At 40.1% G+C, this 17,502-nt stretch overlaps 1 protein-coding gene across 1 annotated transcript in view; it reads left to right on the top strand.

Moving 5' to 3' along the window:
* Positions 1 to 17,502, top strand: part of LOC115111970 (regulator of G-protein signaling 3-like) — a 90,274-nt gene that overhangs the window by 9,385 nt on the left and 63,387 nt on the right. The window contains 1 exon segment of the mRNA XM_029638549.2: positions 12,991 to 13,072. Coding sequence (XP_029494409.2) covers positions 12,991 to 13,072 — 82 coding nt within the window.

Genomic DNA, 17,502 nt, shown 5'->3' with positions numbered 1-17,502 from the left:
CTTTATAAACAATAAGAGAGTAGTGCTTTGATCTATGAGACTTGAGAGAGCCATCCTACGTTCTAATACAGAATGCAATGATGTGTACTGAACCTACTGCTCGTAATAAAGTGTAGTGATATAATGATAAACTATGATTTGTTTCATGTTATTTAATGAAAAGCATTACCCATTCCTATAAAAATGTATTATACATTTCTAAACTACATCACAAACATGCTTTTTGAAAGATATCTTTTCATCAGTCCAGATACCCAGATATTTATATAGTACCGTCATACCTTAATGGTTCATGAGCTAACTACAACTAACTGTCTTACCCTATCATAACCCAAAACAGAAGGTTGTTGTACTCTATTGTTTATCTTTTTGTTGTAATTTAGTTTTTGTAAACAAACAATTTACAGTGGCAAGAAAAAGTATGTGAACCCTTTGGAAATACCTGGATTTCTGCATAAACTGGTCATAAAATTTGATCTGATCTTCATCTAGGTCACAACAATAAACAGTCTGCTTAAACTAATAACACACAAACAATTATACATTTGTCTTTATTGATCACACCGTGTAAACATTCACAGTGCAGGGTGGAAAAAGTATCTGGTTGACCCTCATTTGGCAACAATAACCTCAACCAAACATTTTCTGTAGTTGCGGATCACACCTGCACAATGGTCAGGAGGGATTTTGGACCATTCCTCTTTACAAAACTGTTTCAGTTCAGCAATATTCTTGGGATGTCTGGTGTGAACTGCTCTCTTGAAGTCATGCATCTAATTCGGGTTGCGGTCAGGACTCTGACTGGGCCATTCCAGAAGATGTATTTTCTTCTTTTGATGATTTACTTCTGTGTTTTGGGTTGTTGTCCTATTGCATCACCCAACTTCTGTTGAGCTTCAATCAGCGGACAGATAGGCTAACACGTCTTGAGAAACTTGGGAACTTAATTTTTCCGTCGACGATAGCAACCTATCCAGGCCCTGAGGCAGTAAAGCAACTCCAAACCATGATGCTCCCTCCACCATACTTTACAGTTGGGATGAGGTTTTGATGTTGGTGTGCTGTGCCTTTTTTTCTCCACACATAGTGTTGTGTGTTCCTTCCAAACAACTCAACTGTAGTTTCATCTATCCAAATAATATTTCGCCAGTAGCTCTGTGGAACATCCAGGTGTACTTTTTTTTTAAACTTCAGAAGTGCAGCAATGTTCAGCAGTGGCTTCTTCTATGGTGTCCTCCCATGAACACCATTCTTGTTTAGTGTTTTATGTATCGTAGACTCGTCAACAGAGATGTTAGCATGTTCCAGAGATTTCTGTAAGTCTTTAGCTGACACGCTAGGATTCTTCTTAACCTCCATTAAGCATTCTGAACTGCCTCCTCTAGGGAGAGTAGCAACAGTGCTGAACTTTCTCCATAGACCATTTGTCTTGCCGTGGACTGATGCACATCAAGGCTTTTAGATATACTTTTGTATCCCTTTCCAGCTTTATGCAAGTGAACAATTCTTAGGTCTTCTGAGATCTCTTTTGTTCAGGGCATGGTTCACATCAGGCAATGCTTCTTGTGAATAGCCCATTTTGTGAGGTTTTTTTTAATAAGGAAAGGCAGCTCTAACCAACATCTCCAATCTCATTTCATTGATTGTACTCCAGGTTAGCCGACTCCTGACTCCAATTAGCTTTTGGAGAGGTCATTAGCCTAGGGGTTCACATACTTTTTCCAACCTACACTGTGAATGTTCAAATAATGTATTCAATATAGACAATAAAAATACAATAATATTTGTGTTATCAGTTTAAGCACACGTCTATTGTTGGGACTTAGATGAAGATCAGATCAAATTTGATGACCAATTTATGCAGAAATCCAGGTAATTCCAAAGAGATCACATACTTTTTCTTGCCACTGTATAGCTTCAAAATATGATTGAAAGTTGATGTCATGGATGGTCAGTCCTTGCATCCATAACACCACCTATGTGGTTACATATCTCTATCTCCATCCCTCAGCTTTTTTTGTAAACACAGTGGTGGTGCTACCATTGGGCTAAAACACAAACTCAGGATTGTGGCTTTAACTTAGGTTAATTGAGTATGTGGGAGGAAATATTTGTTCAGAAGCGATCAAACATTCGTAAATGATGAATTGATGTGCACTCACACAGTTGTATTAGCTGATTGCATGTTGGTCACACCAGTGCTAAATGTTTTTCATTTTGACTGTCATCACAGAAGGCAGATTTTTGTATGCGTATTGAAATTGTTCTTTTAATTTTCCAAACATGAACCAGACATTACTAATACTATGTGTTAAAATTGAAGATGCATGGATGAAGTGCATAAGGTTTGGCTTTGTAACCCACTACTAGCTAACTATAACATGAATTGTTTAATTCCTTTTTACTTTGAAATGTCCTTGTTTTTGAAAGAAAAGCAAAAAACAAATCCATTATCCACGGCCGCTTTTTTAAATGGAATATCTACATAGGCGTACAGAAGCCCATTATCAGCAACCATCACTCCTGTGTTCTAAGGGCACGTTGTGATAGCTTATCCAAGTTTATAATTTTAAAAGGCTAATTGATCATTAGAAAACCCTTTTGCAATTATGTTAGCATAGCTGAAAACGGGCCTCCTTTAGACTAGTTGAGTATCTGGAGCATCAGCATTTGTGGTTTTGATTACAGGCTCAAAATGTCCAGAAACAAAGCACTTTCTTCTTAAACTCGTCAGTCTATTCTTGTTCTGCGAAATGAAGGCCATGTGAGAAATTGCCAAGAAACTGAAGATCTTGTACAACGCTGTGTACTACTCCCTTCACAGAACAATGCAAATGGGCTCTAACCAGAAAAGAAAGAGGAGTGGGAGGCCCTGGTGCACAACTGAGAAAGAGGACAAGTACATTAGAGTGTCTAGTTTGAGAAGTCCTCAACTGGCAGCTTCATTAAATAGTACCCGTAAAACCCCATTCTCAATGTCAACAGTGAAGAGGCGACTCCGGGATGCTGGCCTTCTAGGCAGAGTTGCAAAGAAAAAAACATATCTCAGACTGGAAAATAAAAGATTGGCAAAAGAACACAGACACTGGTTAGAGAAACTCTGCCTAGAAGGCCAGCATCCCGGAGTGTATATACAATTGAAGTCGGAAGTTTACATACACTTTGGTTGGAGTCATTAAAACTTGTTTTTCAACCATTCCGCAAAGTTCTTGTTAACAAACTATAGTTTTGGTAAGTCGGTTAGGACATCTACTTTGTGCGTCACACAAGTAATTTTTCCAACAATTGTTTACAGACTGATTATTTCACTGTATCACAATTCCAGTGGGTCAGAAGTTTACATACAATAATTTGACTGTGCCTTTAAACAGCTTGGAAAATTCCAGAAAATGATGTCATGGCTTTAGAAGCTTCTGATAGGCTAATTGACATCATTTGAGTCAATTGGAGGTGTATTTGTGGCTGTATTTCAAGGCCAACCTTCAAACTCAGTGCCTCTTTGCTTGACATCATGGGAAAATCAAAAGAAATCAGCCAAGACCTCTACAAGTCTGATTTAAAAAATAGTAGACGTCTACAAGTCTGATTCATCCTTGGGAGCAATTTCCAAACGCCTGAAGGTACCACGTTCATCTGTACAAAAAATAGTACGCAAGTATAAACACCATGGGACCATGCAGCCGTCAAAAGTATCTATATCCACAGTAAAACGAGTCCAATATCGACAACCTGAAAGGCCGTTCAGCAAGGAAGGAGCCACTGCTCCAAAACCGCCATAAAAAAGCCAGACTACGGTTTGCAACTGCACATGGGGACAGATAACATACTTTTTTGAGAAATGTCCTCTGGTCTGATGAAACAGAAATATAACGGTTTGCCCATAATGACCATTGTTATGTTTGGAGGAAAAAGGGGGAGGCTTGCAAGCCGAAGAACAGCATCCCAACCGTGAAGCATGGGGGTGACAGCACCATGTTGGGGGGGGGGGGCTTTGCTGCAGGAGGGACTGGAGCACTTCACAAAATAGATGGTATCATGAGGTAGGAAAATTATGTGGATATATTGAAGCAACATCTCAAGTCATCAGTCCAAGTTAAAGCTTGGTCACAAATGGGTCTTCCAAATGAACAATGACCCCAAGCATACTTCCAAAGTTGTGGCAAAATGGCTTAACGACAACAAAGTCAAGGTATTGGAGTGGCCATCATAAATCCCTGGCCTCAATCCCATAGAAAATGTGTGGGCAGAACTGAAAAAGCATGTGCGAGCAAGGAGGCCTACAAACCTGACTCAGTTACACCAGCTCTGTCAGGAGGAATGAGCCAAAATTCACCCAACTTATTGTGGGAAGCTTGTGGAAGGCTACCTGAAACGTTTGACCCAAGTTGAACTACTTTATTTAAAGGCAATGTTACCAAATACTAATTGAGTGTATGTAAACTTTTGACCCACTGGGAATGTGATGAAAGAAATAAAAGCTGAAATAAATAATTTGATCTACTATTATTCTGACATTTCACATTCTTAAAATAAAGTTGGGATCCTAACTGACCAAAGACATGGAATTTTTACTCAGATTAAATGTCAGGAATTGTGAAAAACTGAGTTTAAATGTATTTGGCTGAGGTGTATGTGAACTTCCGACTTCAGCTGGATATAGTCTTAAGTCTGGACACACCTACTCATTCAAGGTTTTTCTTTATCTTTACTATTTTCTACATTGTAACACATGGAATCATGTAGTATCCAACCACCAATTAAAAAAAAATATATTTTATATTATTCAAAGTAGCCACCCTTTGCCTTGATGACAGCTTTGCACACTCTTGGCATTCTCTCAAACAGCTTCATCTGGAATGCTTTTCCAACCTTTTTCGAAGGAGTTCCCACATATGCAGTGCACTTGTTGGCTGCTTTTCCTTCACTCTGCGGTCCAACTCATCCCAAACCATCTCAATTGGGTTGACGTTGGGTGATCGTGGAGGCCAGGTCATCTGATGCAGCACTCCATCACTTACCCTCTTGGTCAAATAGCCCTTACACAGCTTGGAGGTGTGTTTGGGGTCATTGTCCTGTTGAAATACAAATGATAATCCCACTAAGTGCAAACCAGATGGGATTGGTATCGCAGCAGAATGCTGTGGTAGCCATGCTTATTAAGTGTGCCTTGAATTCTAAATAAATTACAGACTGTCTCACCAGCACAGCACCATCACACCTCCTCCTCCATGCTTAATGTTGGGAACCACACATGCGGAGATCAATCGTTCACCTACTCTGCGTCTCACAGACACAGCGGTTAGAACCTAAAATATACAATTTGGATTAATCAGAGCAAAGGACAGATTTCCACAAGTTTAATGTCAATTGTTCGTGTTCCTTGACCCAAGCAAGTCTCTTATTTTTATTGGTGTCCTTTAGTACTGGTTTCTTTGCAGCAATTCAACCATGAAGGCTAGATTCACACAGTCTCCTTTGAACAGTTGATCTTGAGATCTTCACATTTTATCTTGAGATGTGTCTGTTGAACTCTGTGAAGCATTTATTCGGGCTGCAATTTCTGGTAATACTAATGAATTTATCCTCTGCATCAGAGGTAACTCTGGATCTTCCTTTCCTGTGGTAGGCCTCATGAGAGCCACTTTCATCATAGCGCTGGATGGTTTTTGCAACTGCATTTGAAGAAACGTAAAGTTTTTGAAATTTTCCGGATTGACTGACCTTCATGTCTTACAATAATGATGGACTGTCATTTCTCTCTGCTTATTTTAGCTGTTCTTGCCACAATATGGACTTGGTATTTTACTAAATAGGGCAATCTTCTGTATACCACCCCTTGTCACAGCACAACTGATTGGCTCAAACGCATTAAGAAGGAAAGAAATTCCACAAATGAACTTTTAACAAGGCACACCTGTTAAGTCCATGTGACTACGTCATGAAGCTGGTTGAAATAATGCCAGGAGTGTGCAAAGCTGTCATCAAGGCAAAGGGTGGCTAATTTGAAGAATCTCAAATATAAAAAAATATATTGATTTGTTTTAACACTTTTTTTGGTTACTACAGGATTCCATGTGTGTTATTTCATCGTTTTGATGTCTTTACTATTATTCTTCAATGTAGAAAATAGTAAAAATAAAGAAAAACACTAGAATGAGTAGGTGTGTCCAAACTTCTGACTGGTACTGTATATATAGCCTTCTGTATATATAGCCTTCAAATTTGACTTCTGCTATTAGGTTTTGCGTCAGCATATCTCTAGCAGAGTTTTAATGGAAAGGAATGGACTAGCAACAACATCCACAAACCAATCATGTCAATGGTGGACCCCCCCGCCCCCCACTCTTACTGTAATAAGTTAAAAGTGCTTATGCTGATAATAGAAAAAGGCTAAATAATGACAGGGAAGTGTAGGCTATTGATGTTGGTGTCTTTCAAATAGCACTTCATTGTCCTGCCCTCTAACTCTCTTACTCCACCTTCCTCCGGTCCGCTTGGCAGTCTCTACGTTTCCTAGTCCCACAGACAAAGATGGGAAGTAGCAAAAGCCAACATTTTGGCTGTAATCTGAAGCTGGGGCATCGCAGTGTTTTAAGTTTAATCTGCTGTTTGAATCCACTTACAAGTACTGTGGGTGTGTCCGAAATGGTACCCTATTCCCCATGTAGCCTAGTGTACCACTTTTGACCAGAACCTATGAGAATAGCTCTATGAAGCTCAAGTCAAAAGTAGTGCACTAAAGTATACAGGGAATAGGGTGCCATTTTGGAAGCACTCTGTGTTTTCCCTCCTGTAGAGGGAGGGGCCTTTTCAGCCCACAGTGGAAGCTGGTCAAACAAATAACTTTTCTTCACCTCAGAATCAGGGATTCACAAACCCTCACTTTTTGAATAATGTTTTAATTTCTTTACGATTGAAAAAAAAATCTGTTGTATTATTGTCTGCTGTCCAAATCATTACTGTTATTCTGTGGTGGAAATTAAAAATAACTTATGTTGAGTCATTTAACCGTAACACAATAAAAACAACACAAAGATAAAATTTGGAAATAAATATAAAATAGATAGTACAATAAACTTTTCTACTAAAACCATCCTTCCTAGTCCTTCCATGAAGGCACTTCAAGTACACATCTTTTCACAAACTCTGATTCCTATGAAGGTGACGAGAAGTACATTTATTGGAAATTTGTGTGTGGGTTAACATGAGTCACACGAGACTAGGGTAAATGTACCGAGAGTGGAGGGACACCACTGTGCCTGTTTAGTTCAGGAAACACGTTGGCTTATCAAGCACCGACATACTGCTTGGCCACAGGTTGGGGGTTGGAAGGTGGTTTCCTGCTATTCTTCTGCCGAGTTGGGTTCCCATGAGTGGAAATGCTTGGTTCACAGCATTAGAGTCCAGCAAAGCAGGCTACTGGTCCCACTTCACATTGCACTTGCTCTATCTGATATCTTACTGAATAATATGCTATCTGCCGCATGTATAATTTAATCTGCTGAAGCTATGCATACCATCCACGGGCTTTGCAGGGTCTGCATCGGACGGAATCTGCCTCAGGTTTGTCACACTACTTTCTTCAGGTCTGACACAGTTGGGGGGGGGGGGGTAGAAAAGGACTGGGGAACAGATTATTGTGATTGTGTGCACCGGGAGACTAATACATGTAATATATCAGCAGTGTTGTATTAGCAGTGCTCTCATTCAATAGGTGCAGGGGGACATTGACCCTAGACACTGGCATTTTCCCCACTAATGGTTAGGATTGGGGGGAAGGTGATCCGAGATCTGTACCTATAGGGGATTGTATTGGTAGCTTCAAGTTAGTTTCAGTCATGTCAATATTCTGGATGGTACTGTAGTTTGCATGTTCAACCGGTCGAGCAAAGACTTGCTGGAGGAATGCTGTTCATACTTGAAGCTTCGGGGATTTCATCTGAGCTGCACAGTTGAGTTCCTATGTACACCTTAGCCAAATACATTTCTACTCAGTTTTTCACAATTCCTGACATTTAATCCAATAAACAATTCCCTGTCTTAGGTCAGTTAGGATCACCACTTTATTTTAAGAATGTGAAATGTCAGAATAATAGTAGAGAGAATGATTTATTTCAGCTTTTATTTCTTTCATCACATTCCCAGTGGGTCAGAAGTTTACATACACTCAATTAGTATTTGGTAGCATGCCTTTTTATTTTATTTTTTAAACTTGGGTCAAACGTTTCAGGTAGCCTTCCTCAAGCTTCCCACAATAAGTTGGGTGAATTTTGGCTCATTCCTCCTGACAGAGCTGGTGTAACTGAGTCCGGTTTGTAGGCCGCCTTGCTCGCACACGCCTTTTCAGTTCTGCCCACACATTTTTTATAGGATTGAGGTCAGGGCTTTTTGACGGCCACTCCAATACCTTGACTTTGTTGTTATTAAGCCATTTTCCACAACTTTGGAAGTATGCTTGTGGTCATTGTCCGTTTGGAAGACCCATTTGCGACCAAGCTTTAACTTCCTGACTGATGACTTGAGATGTTGCTTCAATATATGCACATAATTTTCCTGCCTCATGATGCCATCTATTTTGTGAATTGCACCAGACCCTCCTGCAGCAAAACATTTCCTCCCCCAACTTGATGCTGTCACCCCCGTGATTCACGGTTGGGATGGTGTTCTTCGGCTTGCAAGTCTCCACTTCTTTCCTTCAAACATTACTCTGGTCATTATAGCCAAACAGTTCTATTTCTGTTTCATCAGACCAGAGAACATTTCTCCAAAAAGTACGATCTTTGTCCCCATGTGCAGTTGCAAACCGTAGTCTGGCTTTTTTATGGCGGTTTTGGAGCAGTGGCTTCTTCCTTGCTGAGTGACTTTTCAGGTTATGTTCGATATTGGACTCGTTTTACTATGGATATAGATACTTTTGCACCTGTTTCCTCCAGCATTTTCACAAGGTCCTTTGCTGTTGTTCTGGGATTGATTTGCACTTTTCACACAAAAGTATGTTCATCTCTTAGGAGACAGAACGCGTCTCCTTCCTGAGTGGTATGACGGCTGCGTGGTCCTATGATGTTTATAATTGTGTAATATTGTATGTACAGATGAACGTGGTACCTTCAGGCATTTGGAAATTGCTCCCAAGGATGAACCAGACTTCTGGAGGTCTACTTTTATTCTGAGATCTTGGCTGATTTCTTTTGATTTTCCCATGATGTCAAGCAAAGAGGCACTGAGTTTGAATGTAGGCCTTGAAATACATCCACAGGAACACCTCCAATTAACTCAAAGAATGTCAATTAGCCAGAAGCTTCTAAAGCCATGACATCATTTTCTGGAATTTTCCAAGCTGTTTAAAGGCACAGTCAACTTAGTGTATGTAAACTTCTGACCCACTGGAATTGTGATACAGTGAAATAATCTGTCTGTAAACAATTGTTCGAAAAATGACTTGTGTCATGCACAAAGTAGATGTCCTAACTGACTTGCCAAAACTATAGTTTGTTATCAAGAATTTTGTGGAGTTGTTGTAAAACGAGTTTTAATGACTCCAACCTAAGTGTATGTAAACTTCCGACTTCAACTGTAGATCTAAGTTGGCTAAACTTGAAATGCATAGCTTAGCTAGCTACTCACTAGCACGTGAGCTTGAGAGATTGTTTATGAGAACTGTGCTAATTCTCTATAATGCCTTCTACATGTACATTATTAGTGAATGTGCATGGTTCTGGTTAAATTTGTAACAAAAAGGGCATTTTCATAGACCGACTTGAAAGCCAGATCAGTAATTATTGCAAAAAGTGCAATTATTTTGATAAAATAATATAATTATTTGTGGGTCTTATGGTTGTGGATAGGCTAACGGGTAGTCTACAGAATATAGCCTTTTGGAATATAATCAAATATGGGGCCTATTGCAACCATCGATGATTATCGTACTAGATTATCGCCAGATTATGACTCGCCAGCTGACGTCTCGTCTAACCGTGCTGAACTCCCCTGCACAGCTGATCTCAATTGCAACCATTATAGGTCAACCTTAAATATGTCTGTATTTTTTATTTATTTGACCTTTTATTTAACTAGGCAAGTCAGTTAAGAACAAATTCTTATTTTCAATGACGGCCTAGGAACAGTGGGTTAACTGCCCGAATTACTATTACCTTAGTCCTGTTTGCAACCAAAGTCTTTCAAGATATGTTCACCCTCTGGTTGGTATTGTATGATTGGAAACTAATGTTGGTGTGGCTTATTGTTAATACTTTATTTGTTTCCTATTTTATGTCATCCAAAAGTGTCTGGTATGGTAATTTCTTATCAAGATCATGGGTAAAATATCCCTGGACAGTCCATATTTGAAATGTGTATATACATAAAGTCAATCCGGGGGATTGAGTACTTTGTACAGAAGGGTGTGGGCCAGAATCAAACCCACACGGACCTGGTAGGCCTAATATGTGCACGCTGAAGGCAGTGGCCTAACCCCTAGACCACCGCAAGCCATGTTTGAACAACATTTTGACCTTAGGTATACACATGCATGTCGTAGCTTAGTGGAGACCAATATCTATCTGGGGTTATTCATCTATAGAAAACGATGGTTGTTGATGTGTATGTCTGCATTTCAGATACATTTTTGTACGTTTGAATGTTTCAGTAATAGGACGTAGGACTAGCATTTGAACAACCGGGAGATAATTATTTGGATAGCAAGCCCTGATTCCAATGACTTGACTGCCCCTGCATGGAGAGAAACTAAACTGCTATTTTTCAGTGATTCACAAGGTTCATTTGAATTTCCTTATGCAGCAAGAAAATCCTCTGCGACAAAAGAGTGATCAAGTTAAGATCCAACATCTGTAAAGCCAGTCATCATCTGTGAAACTCATTGTGTTGAAAACCTGTTTATCATCCATAACAACGACTGCTTTCTTGGCACCAACCCATACTAAGCTAAAGGAATTCATCGGAATGCTATTTGAATAATTTCAGAATAACTGTGCCAGCCAAGCACACCAGAGTAGCTCGAGTGTTGTAGACCTAAGTCCACATAACCAGAGCTGAGATGCTTTTTCCCCCATTTCTGTTTGAACTGGTGCCTCTAGACAGACATCTTGATTGGGACTATTCAAACACTGTCACTGTCTTTACTGTTAGTCCAAGCCGTGGTTAGTAAGTTAAAGGTCAGTCCACCTCAAAAACCACAAGAAAGAGGATTTCGACCCCCACCATCTAATTGTTGAGAAATTAATCCTGTAGCTAAAAAAATATGACTAGCATTCCTGCAACATTATTTTGTTGAACTATAATTTGATCTCTGAGAAATTAAGATAATTGATTGCACCCAAATTGGCCATTTACATTTATAGGATTCATATAATATTCAATAAATATATTACCTAACATCTGATTTGAATCACACTTTTTTCTAACAATGAGTTAGACCAGAAGAATCCATACAAATAGTTCTGACCACAAGATGGTGCTGTTCCTGCTATTAATGTTAAAGGGTTAGTTCACTCAAATTACAAAATTAAATATTGGTTTCCTGTAAGCAGTCTATGGACAAGGTATGACAGCAATCCGTGCTTTGGTTTTGTTGTCCACTGTTTCAAATGCTAACTTTTTTGCATTTGTGGCACAAATCCAATGCAAGTCATTTTCATGCTTCATGGCCAAATCATCCTAAAGTATCTACAAATTGATTGTGTAGCTCAATGATGTTACTTATAAAAATGCTAATATAGTGTCCATTGACTTGCATTGGATTTGTATCACAAATGCAAAAATGTTAGCATTTGAAACCTTGGCCAGGTAAACAAAACCAAAACAGGTTGCTTTCATACTTTGTCCATAAACTGCTTACAAGGACACCAATGTGCAATTTGGGTGAAATAACCCTTTAAAGTTGAGAGGGGGAATATTTTTTTTACAAAAAAATCACCTAATAGCAGGAACTGCACCATCTGTGGTCAGAACCTAGTAATATCAGGATGTAGTATGGGACATAAACCTAACAACTTCAATAACTAATTTCTCTGATCACCAAATTCACTGAGAATGCATTACATAGGATGAAGAAACGATACTCAGAGCAACAGCTCCATACTACTTGTCAGACATGGAGAACTGATACTGTAGATTCGTTGTTGGGCTGGGATTGGGTCCATGGGTGGCTTTTGACTATTTCTTTGGATTCCTCAAAGTTTAGTCCAAATTGGATGTTAGGTACTGTTGAATATTATATGAATCCTATCAAATTAAATGGGCAAATTGGGGCAATCAATTAGCTTAGAGATCAAATTATATTTCAAGGAAATAATGTTGCATGAATGCTAATCTTATCTGCTTTTAACTACAGAAATGATGAACGACCCTTAAGGATGTTCGGAACAGTTCCCATGTTTGTCAGAAAAGGTCTCCTTGGTCAGATCTCCCAGCAACAGCGTGCTCCGCTGTTTCACTGGCTTCTTAGTGTTTTTAATATCGCTGGCGGCTTGAGGCCGTGGCATTAAAGCTTTTGTCCTGGGAAAGCTCCCATGGAGCCCAACTTTTTTATTTTTTCCTGACCTGGTTACAAGGGACTCTGCACTGCTGCTGCTGCTATTAGTGGCTGTAGGGGGTCCAAGCCAATGGAAGATGTCACGTTTGAAATGTTTACTTCTGGCCTTGGGATTTTCATGAGATACTGATTCTCACACTGTACTGTATAGCCGTGATCACACTGCACTTAGCTAAGAACAATGCAGTGTAAAAAGGCATTATTTCTCAATGTTTGTACACTTAGACAGTGATTGATTAATTCTATGATTCAGTGTCAGTTTTTCCTTTTTAAATTTTGATGAATACAATTCCGTGGAGGGACCTCATTCTACATCAGCAGTTCTACTCTGAGACGCTTTATGAATGTGCTCCCTAATCTAGCTCCACTTTCTTACATGGGTAGGAAGGCAGCAAGTTCAATGGGAATTCAAAGTAATATGATCTCTTTGGCTCTGGCAGGTGACTATCCTTCGGGGTAAAGATGGCTTCGGCTTCACCATCTGCTCGGACTCACCTGTGCGTGTTCAGGCTGTCGATCCAGGTAAGTTGTTGCCTGGTCCCAGATCTAATTGTGCTCGCTTGCCAGCACTATGTTTGAGCAAGGCACTTAACGCTAATTGCTCCAGGGTCACGTGATAACAGGGAAATTCCACGGTAACAGAATGATGCTGAATCTCAGATTTTTTGTTTAAAATGTATATCAAACCAAAAACAATGATTGCAAAGTAAAAAAACAAAAACATACTACTCTATGCATAAGGACGACTTTTAACAATTTCCACTGAATATTTCATAAAAACACATTTACTTGAACAGGGCAGATGCAAAGTTTGGTAACAGAATGACAGTTTGTGCTGTTTGTGCCTTCATTCTGTTACCAAACTTTGCATCTGCACTGCTCTTCAAGTAAATGTGTTTGTCAGCTCGAGGGTTTGAACTTGCAACCTTCCAGTTACTAGTCCAACGCTCTAACCACTAGGCTACCCTGCCGCCCCTAGTAATCTTCTTCTTTGGACTGCCTGTTGGCAATCAACTTTAAGGTGCATTACCCCCACCAACTGGACGGGAGTGTGGACCTCAGTTCATCTTTCAATTACCCACGTGGGTATATGCTCCTAAAAACCGAGATAGGGGAGGGTTTGGCCGGGGGGGCTTTACTTGGTTCATCATGCTCTAGCAACTCTTTATGGCGGGCCGGGTGCCTGCAGGCTGACCTCGGTCATCAGTTGAACGGTGTTTCCTCCGACATCATTGGTGCAGCTGGCTTCCATGTTAATCAGGTGGGTGTTAAAATGGTTCTTCCTTTAAAAGTTGCGTCATACTGCAGCACACCTTGCGGGCTGCCGCAGAATTCTATGCCACGTTATTTCAGCCATTGTTACCATTAATGCTAGTTAGTGCTAGTTTGACCACTTTGAGGAGCATTTGATAGCCTTCAATATTGGCTGTACCAGAAAATTTAAAACCTGTTTTTTTAAGAACAGTATACGGGATTGATTTTTAAAAAAAAGTAGCTTAATGATACATTTTATGGTTTTTCTATTCCATACAAAATTAAACCCTTAGGGTTTCCGTTAGGATGGAACGGAAAATATGGCGCTGTACAACGTGACGGTCGGGAGAAGGCTTCAGTACTAAGAGCATAACATTTCCACACCCTAATTGGAGTCTAACCAATACCCAAATGAAGATTCTAGTTAAATAAAATATTGACCTTCAATTGTCTCAGGCCAGTGCACAATATATGAATTTATGGTTGGATCAGAATTGCTGTCATAATCATTGACCTGTACAGAGAATTAAGTCCACATCTCCATCCATGGCTTAGGAAAGGGCTGATTTAGCAAGCTAGCTACTGCAGGACATAAACACAAGCAGACCAGAATCAAACTGGTTTGTCTGACAATGATGACATTTTGCTTAGGATGTGATTTGATTGGTGTGAATCCAAATACAAACTGGCCAAACATGGGGGGAATTTTGCTGCTCCAGGAAAACCCACAGTTGAGCTCAGGTCAACACTGATTGGCACATTTTTTAAATGTTTTTTTTAATCAAGGTGGTCTATCTAATTGCTTACTTGCTGGCATCGATCAATCAAATGCAATGGCAGCAATATGTCATACTCTTTTGTTCCAGACAGATACATGGGCTACACATACTGAGACACAGGGACGCTGTTCCCTCAATCGGATTTCTCGGGTTTGATTCAGCCACTTGCGAATTTACAGAAAATTATGAAAACACAGAGAGATGAAAGACAAATTATTTTATAATTGTACATTTTTATTGGTCAAATATTTGGGGAAGCCTGGCTTCCTTTGGCATCCATGAATACACACCACTGCACTGTAAAGTCGGCCAATTTTTTTGAAAATGACACAAATATTAATTTCCACAAAGTTTGCTGCTTCAGTGTCTTTAGATATTTTTGTCAGATGTTACTATGTAATACTGAAGTATAATTACAAGCATTTCATAAGTGTCAAAGGGTTTTTATTGACAATTACATGAAGTTGATGCAAAGAGTCAATATTTGTAGTGTTGACCCTTCCTTTTCAAGACCTCTGCAATCCGCCCTGGCATGCTGTCAATTAACTTCTGGGCCACATGCTGACTGATGGCAGCCCATTCTTGCATAATCAATGCTTGGAGTTTGTCAGAATTTGTGGGTTTTTGTTTGTCCACCTGCCTCTTGAGGATTGACCACAAGTTCTCAATGGGATTAAGGTCTGGGGAGTTTCCTGGCCATGGACCCAAAATATCGATATTTTGTTCCCCGAGCCACTTAGTTATCACTTTTCCTTATGGCAAGGTGCTCCATCATGCTGGAAAAGGCATTGTTCGTCACCAAACTGTTCCTGGATGGTTGGGAGAAGTTGCTCTCGGAGGATGTGTTGGTACCATTCTTTATTCATGGCTGTGTTCTTAGGCAAAATTGTGAGTGAGCCCACTCCCTTGGCTGAGAAGCAACCCCAAACATGAATAGTCTCAGGCATGACACAGGACTGATGATGGCGCTTACCTTGTCTTCTCTGGACAAGCTTTTTTCCGGATGCCCCAAACAATCGGAAAGGGGATTCATCAGAGAAAATGACTTTACCCCAATCCTCAGTAGTCCAATTCCTGTACCTTTTGCAGAATATCAGTCTGTCCCTGATGTTTTTCATGGAGAGAAGTAGCTTCTTTGCTGCCCTTCTTTACACCAGGCCATCCTCCAAAAGTCTTCACCTCACTGTGCTTGCAGATGCACTCACACTTGCCTGCTGCCATTCCTGAGCAAGCTCTGTGCTGATGGTGCTCTGATCCCGCAGCTGAATCAACTTTATGGGACGATCCTGGCGCTTGCTGGACTTTCTTGGGCGCCCTGAAGCCTTCTTCACAATTATTGAAAAGCTCTCCTTGAAGTTCATGGTTGATTTAGGTGCAATCTTACTGTCAGCAATATCCTTGCCTGTGAAGCCCTTTTTGTGCAAAGCAATGATGGCGGCACGTGTTTCCTTGCAGGTAACCATGATTGACAGAGGAAGAACAATGATTCCAAGCACCACCCTCCTTTGAGGCTTCAAGTCTGTTATTTGAACTCAATCAGCATGACAGAGTGCTCTCCAGCCTTGTCCTCATCAACACTCACACCTGTGTTAACGAGAGAATCACTGACATGATGTCAGCTGGTCCTTTTGTGGCAGGGCTGAAATGCAGTGGAAATGTTTTTGGGGGGATTCAGTTCATTTGCATGGCAAAGAGGAACTTTGCAATTCATCTGATCACTCTTCATAACATTCTGGAGTATGTATGATGGCAATTTGCATAAACTGAGCCAGCAGACTTCGTGAAAATTAATATTTGTGTCATTCTCAACTTTTGGCCACAACTGTACATCCATGTGTGCACTTACCTAGGAATGATATATACCCATTTGATTCTCGAAGAATATCACTTTAAAATTTCTCATGAGCTTAGTTCAAATATCTTACCCCATCAGAACCCCAAATATAAGCTTGTTTTACACCATTGTTTGTAAATGATGTACGTGTAAACAAACACTGCACAGCCTCAAAACATGGTGAAAACTATAATGTTGATATCATGGCTGGTCAGTACTTGCATCAGCTTTTTACGAAAGCAGAGGCATGGTGTCCGATTTGTTATTGTTTCAATTAAGGTTTAACTTTGCAATCATTGGTTTTTGTTTGGCATACAAATTAAAGTAAAAAATCAGAGTCTCCGCATTCTGAGGGGTATTCCAGAAACCAGAACTTGTGCAAACTCAGAATTTCCGACTCCAGAAAGAGAGCTTGAAAGAGAGCCTGATCAGAAACCATAGCAATGTCTTCTCTGAAGCAAACCTGCTACCTACTAGTTTAGCCTAATCTTAACCTGTCCTGGTGAATAGATACTGGACTTCTTGTTCATCACTATGGCCTCTTCCTTCTTGGGAAATCCACTTGACTTCGGAGTCTGCTTTGTTTGCCGTGCTTTACAAAGGGAACAAACTATTGGACCTCGAATACATCCTTTAGATCAGTGGTTCCCACACTTTTTATCGTCCCGTACCCCTTCAAACATTCAACCTCCAGCTGCGAACCCCCTCTAGCACCAGGGTCAGTGCACTCTCAAATACTGTTTTTTGCCATCATGAGTGCCATCATGAACGAGTGTGAGTTTGTCACAACCCGGATCGTGGGAAGTGACAAAAAGCTCTTATAGGACCAGGGCACAAATAATAATATAATAATAAATAATTGTACTCTTTTTTTTTACCATCTTACATATAAAACCTTATTTGTTCATCGAAAATTGTGAATAACTCACCACAGGTTAATGAGAAGGGTGTGATTGAAAGGATGCACATAACTCTGCAGTGTTGGGTTGTATTGGAGAGTCTGTCTTAAATAATTTTCCACACACAGTATGTGCCTGTATTTAGTTTTCGTGCTAGTGAGGGCCGAGAATCCACTCTCATATAGG

The sequence above is a fragment of the Oncorhynchus nerka genome, linkage group LG27 (assembly GCF_034236695.1).
Source record: "Oncorhynchus nerka isolate Pitt River linkage group LG27, Oner_Uvic_2.0, whole genome shotgun sequence".
NCBI lineage: Eukaryota > Metazoa > Chordata > Actinopteri > Salmoniformes > Salmonidae > Oncorhynchus > Oncorhynchus nerka.
Note: the sequence above shows the minus strand (reverse complement) of the source record. Positions and strands in the feature narration are given on the sequence as shown.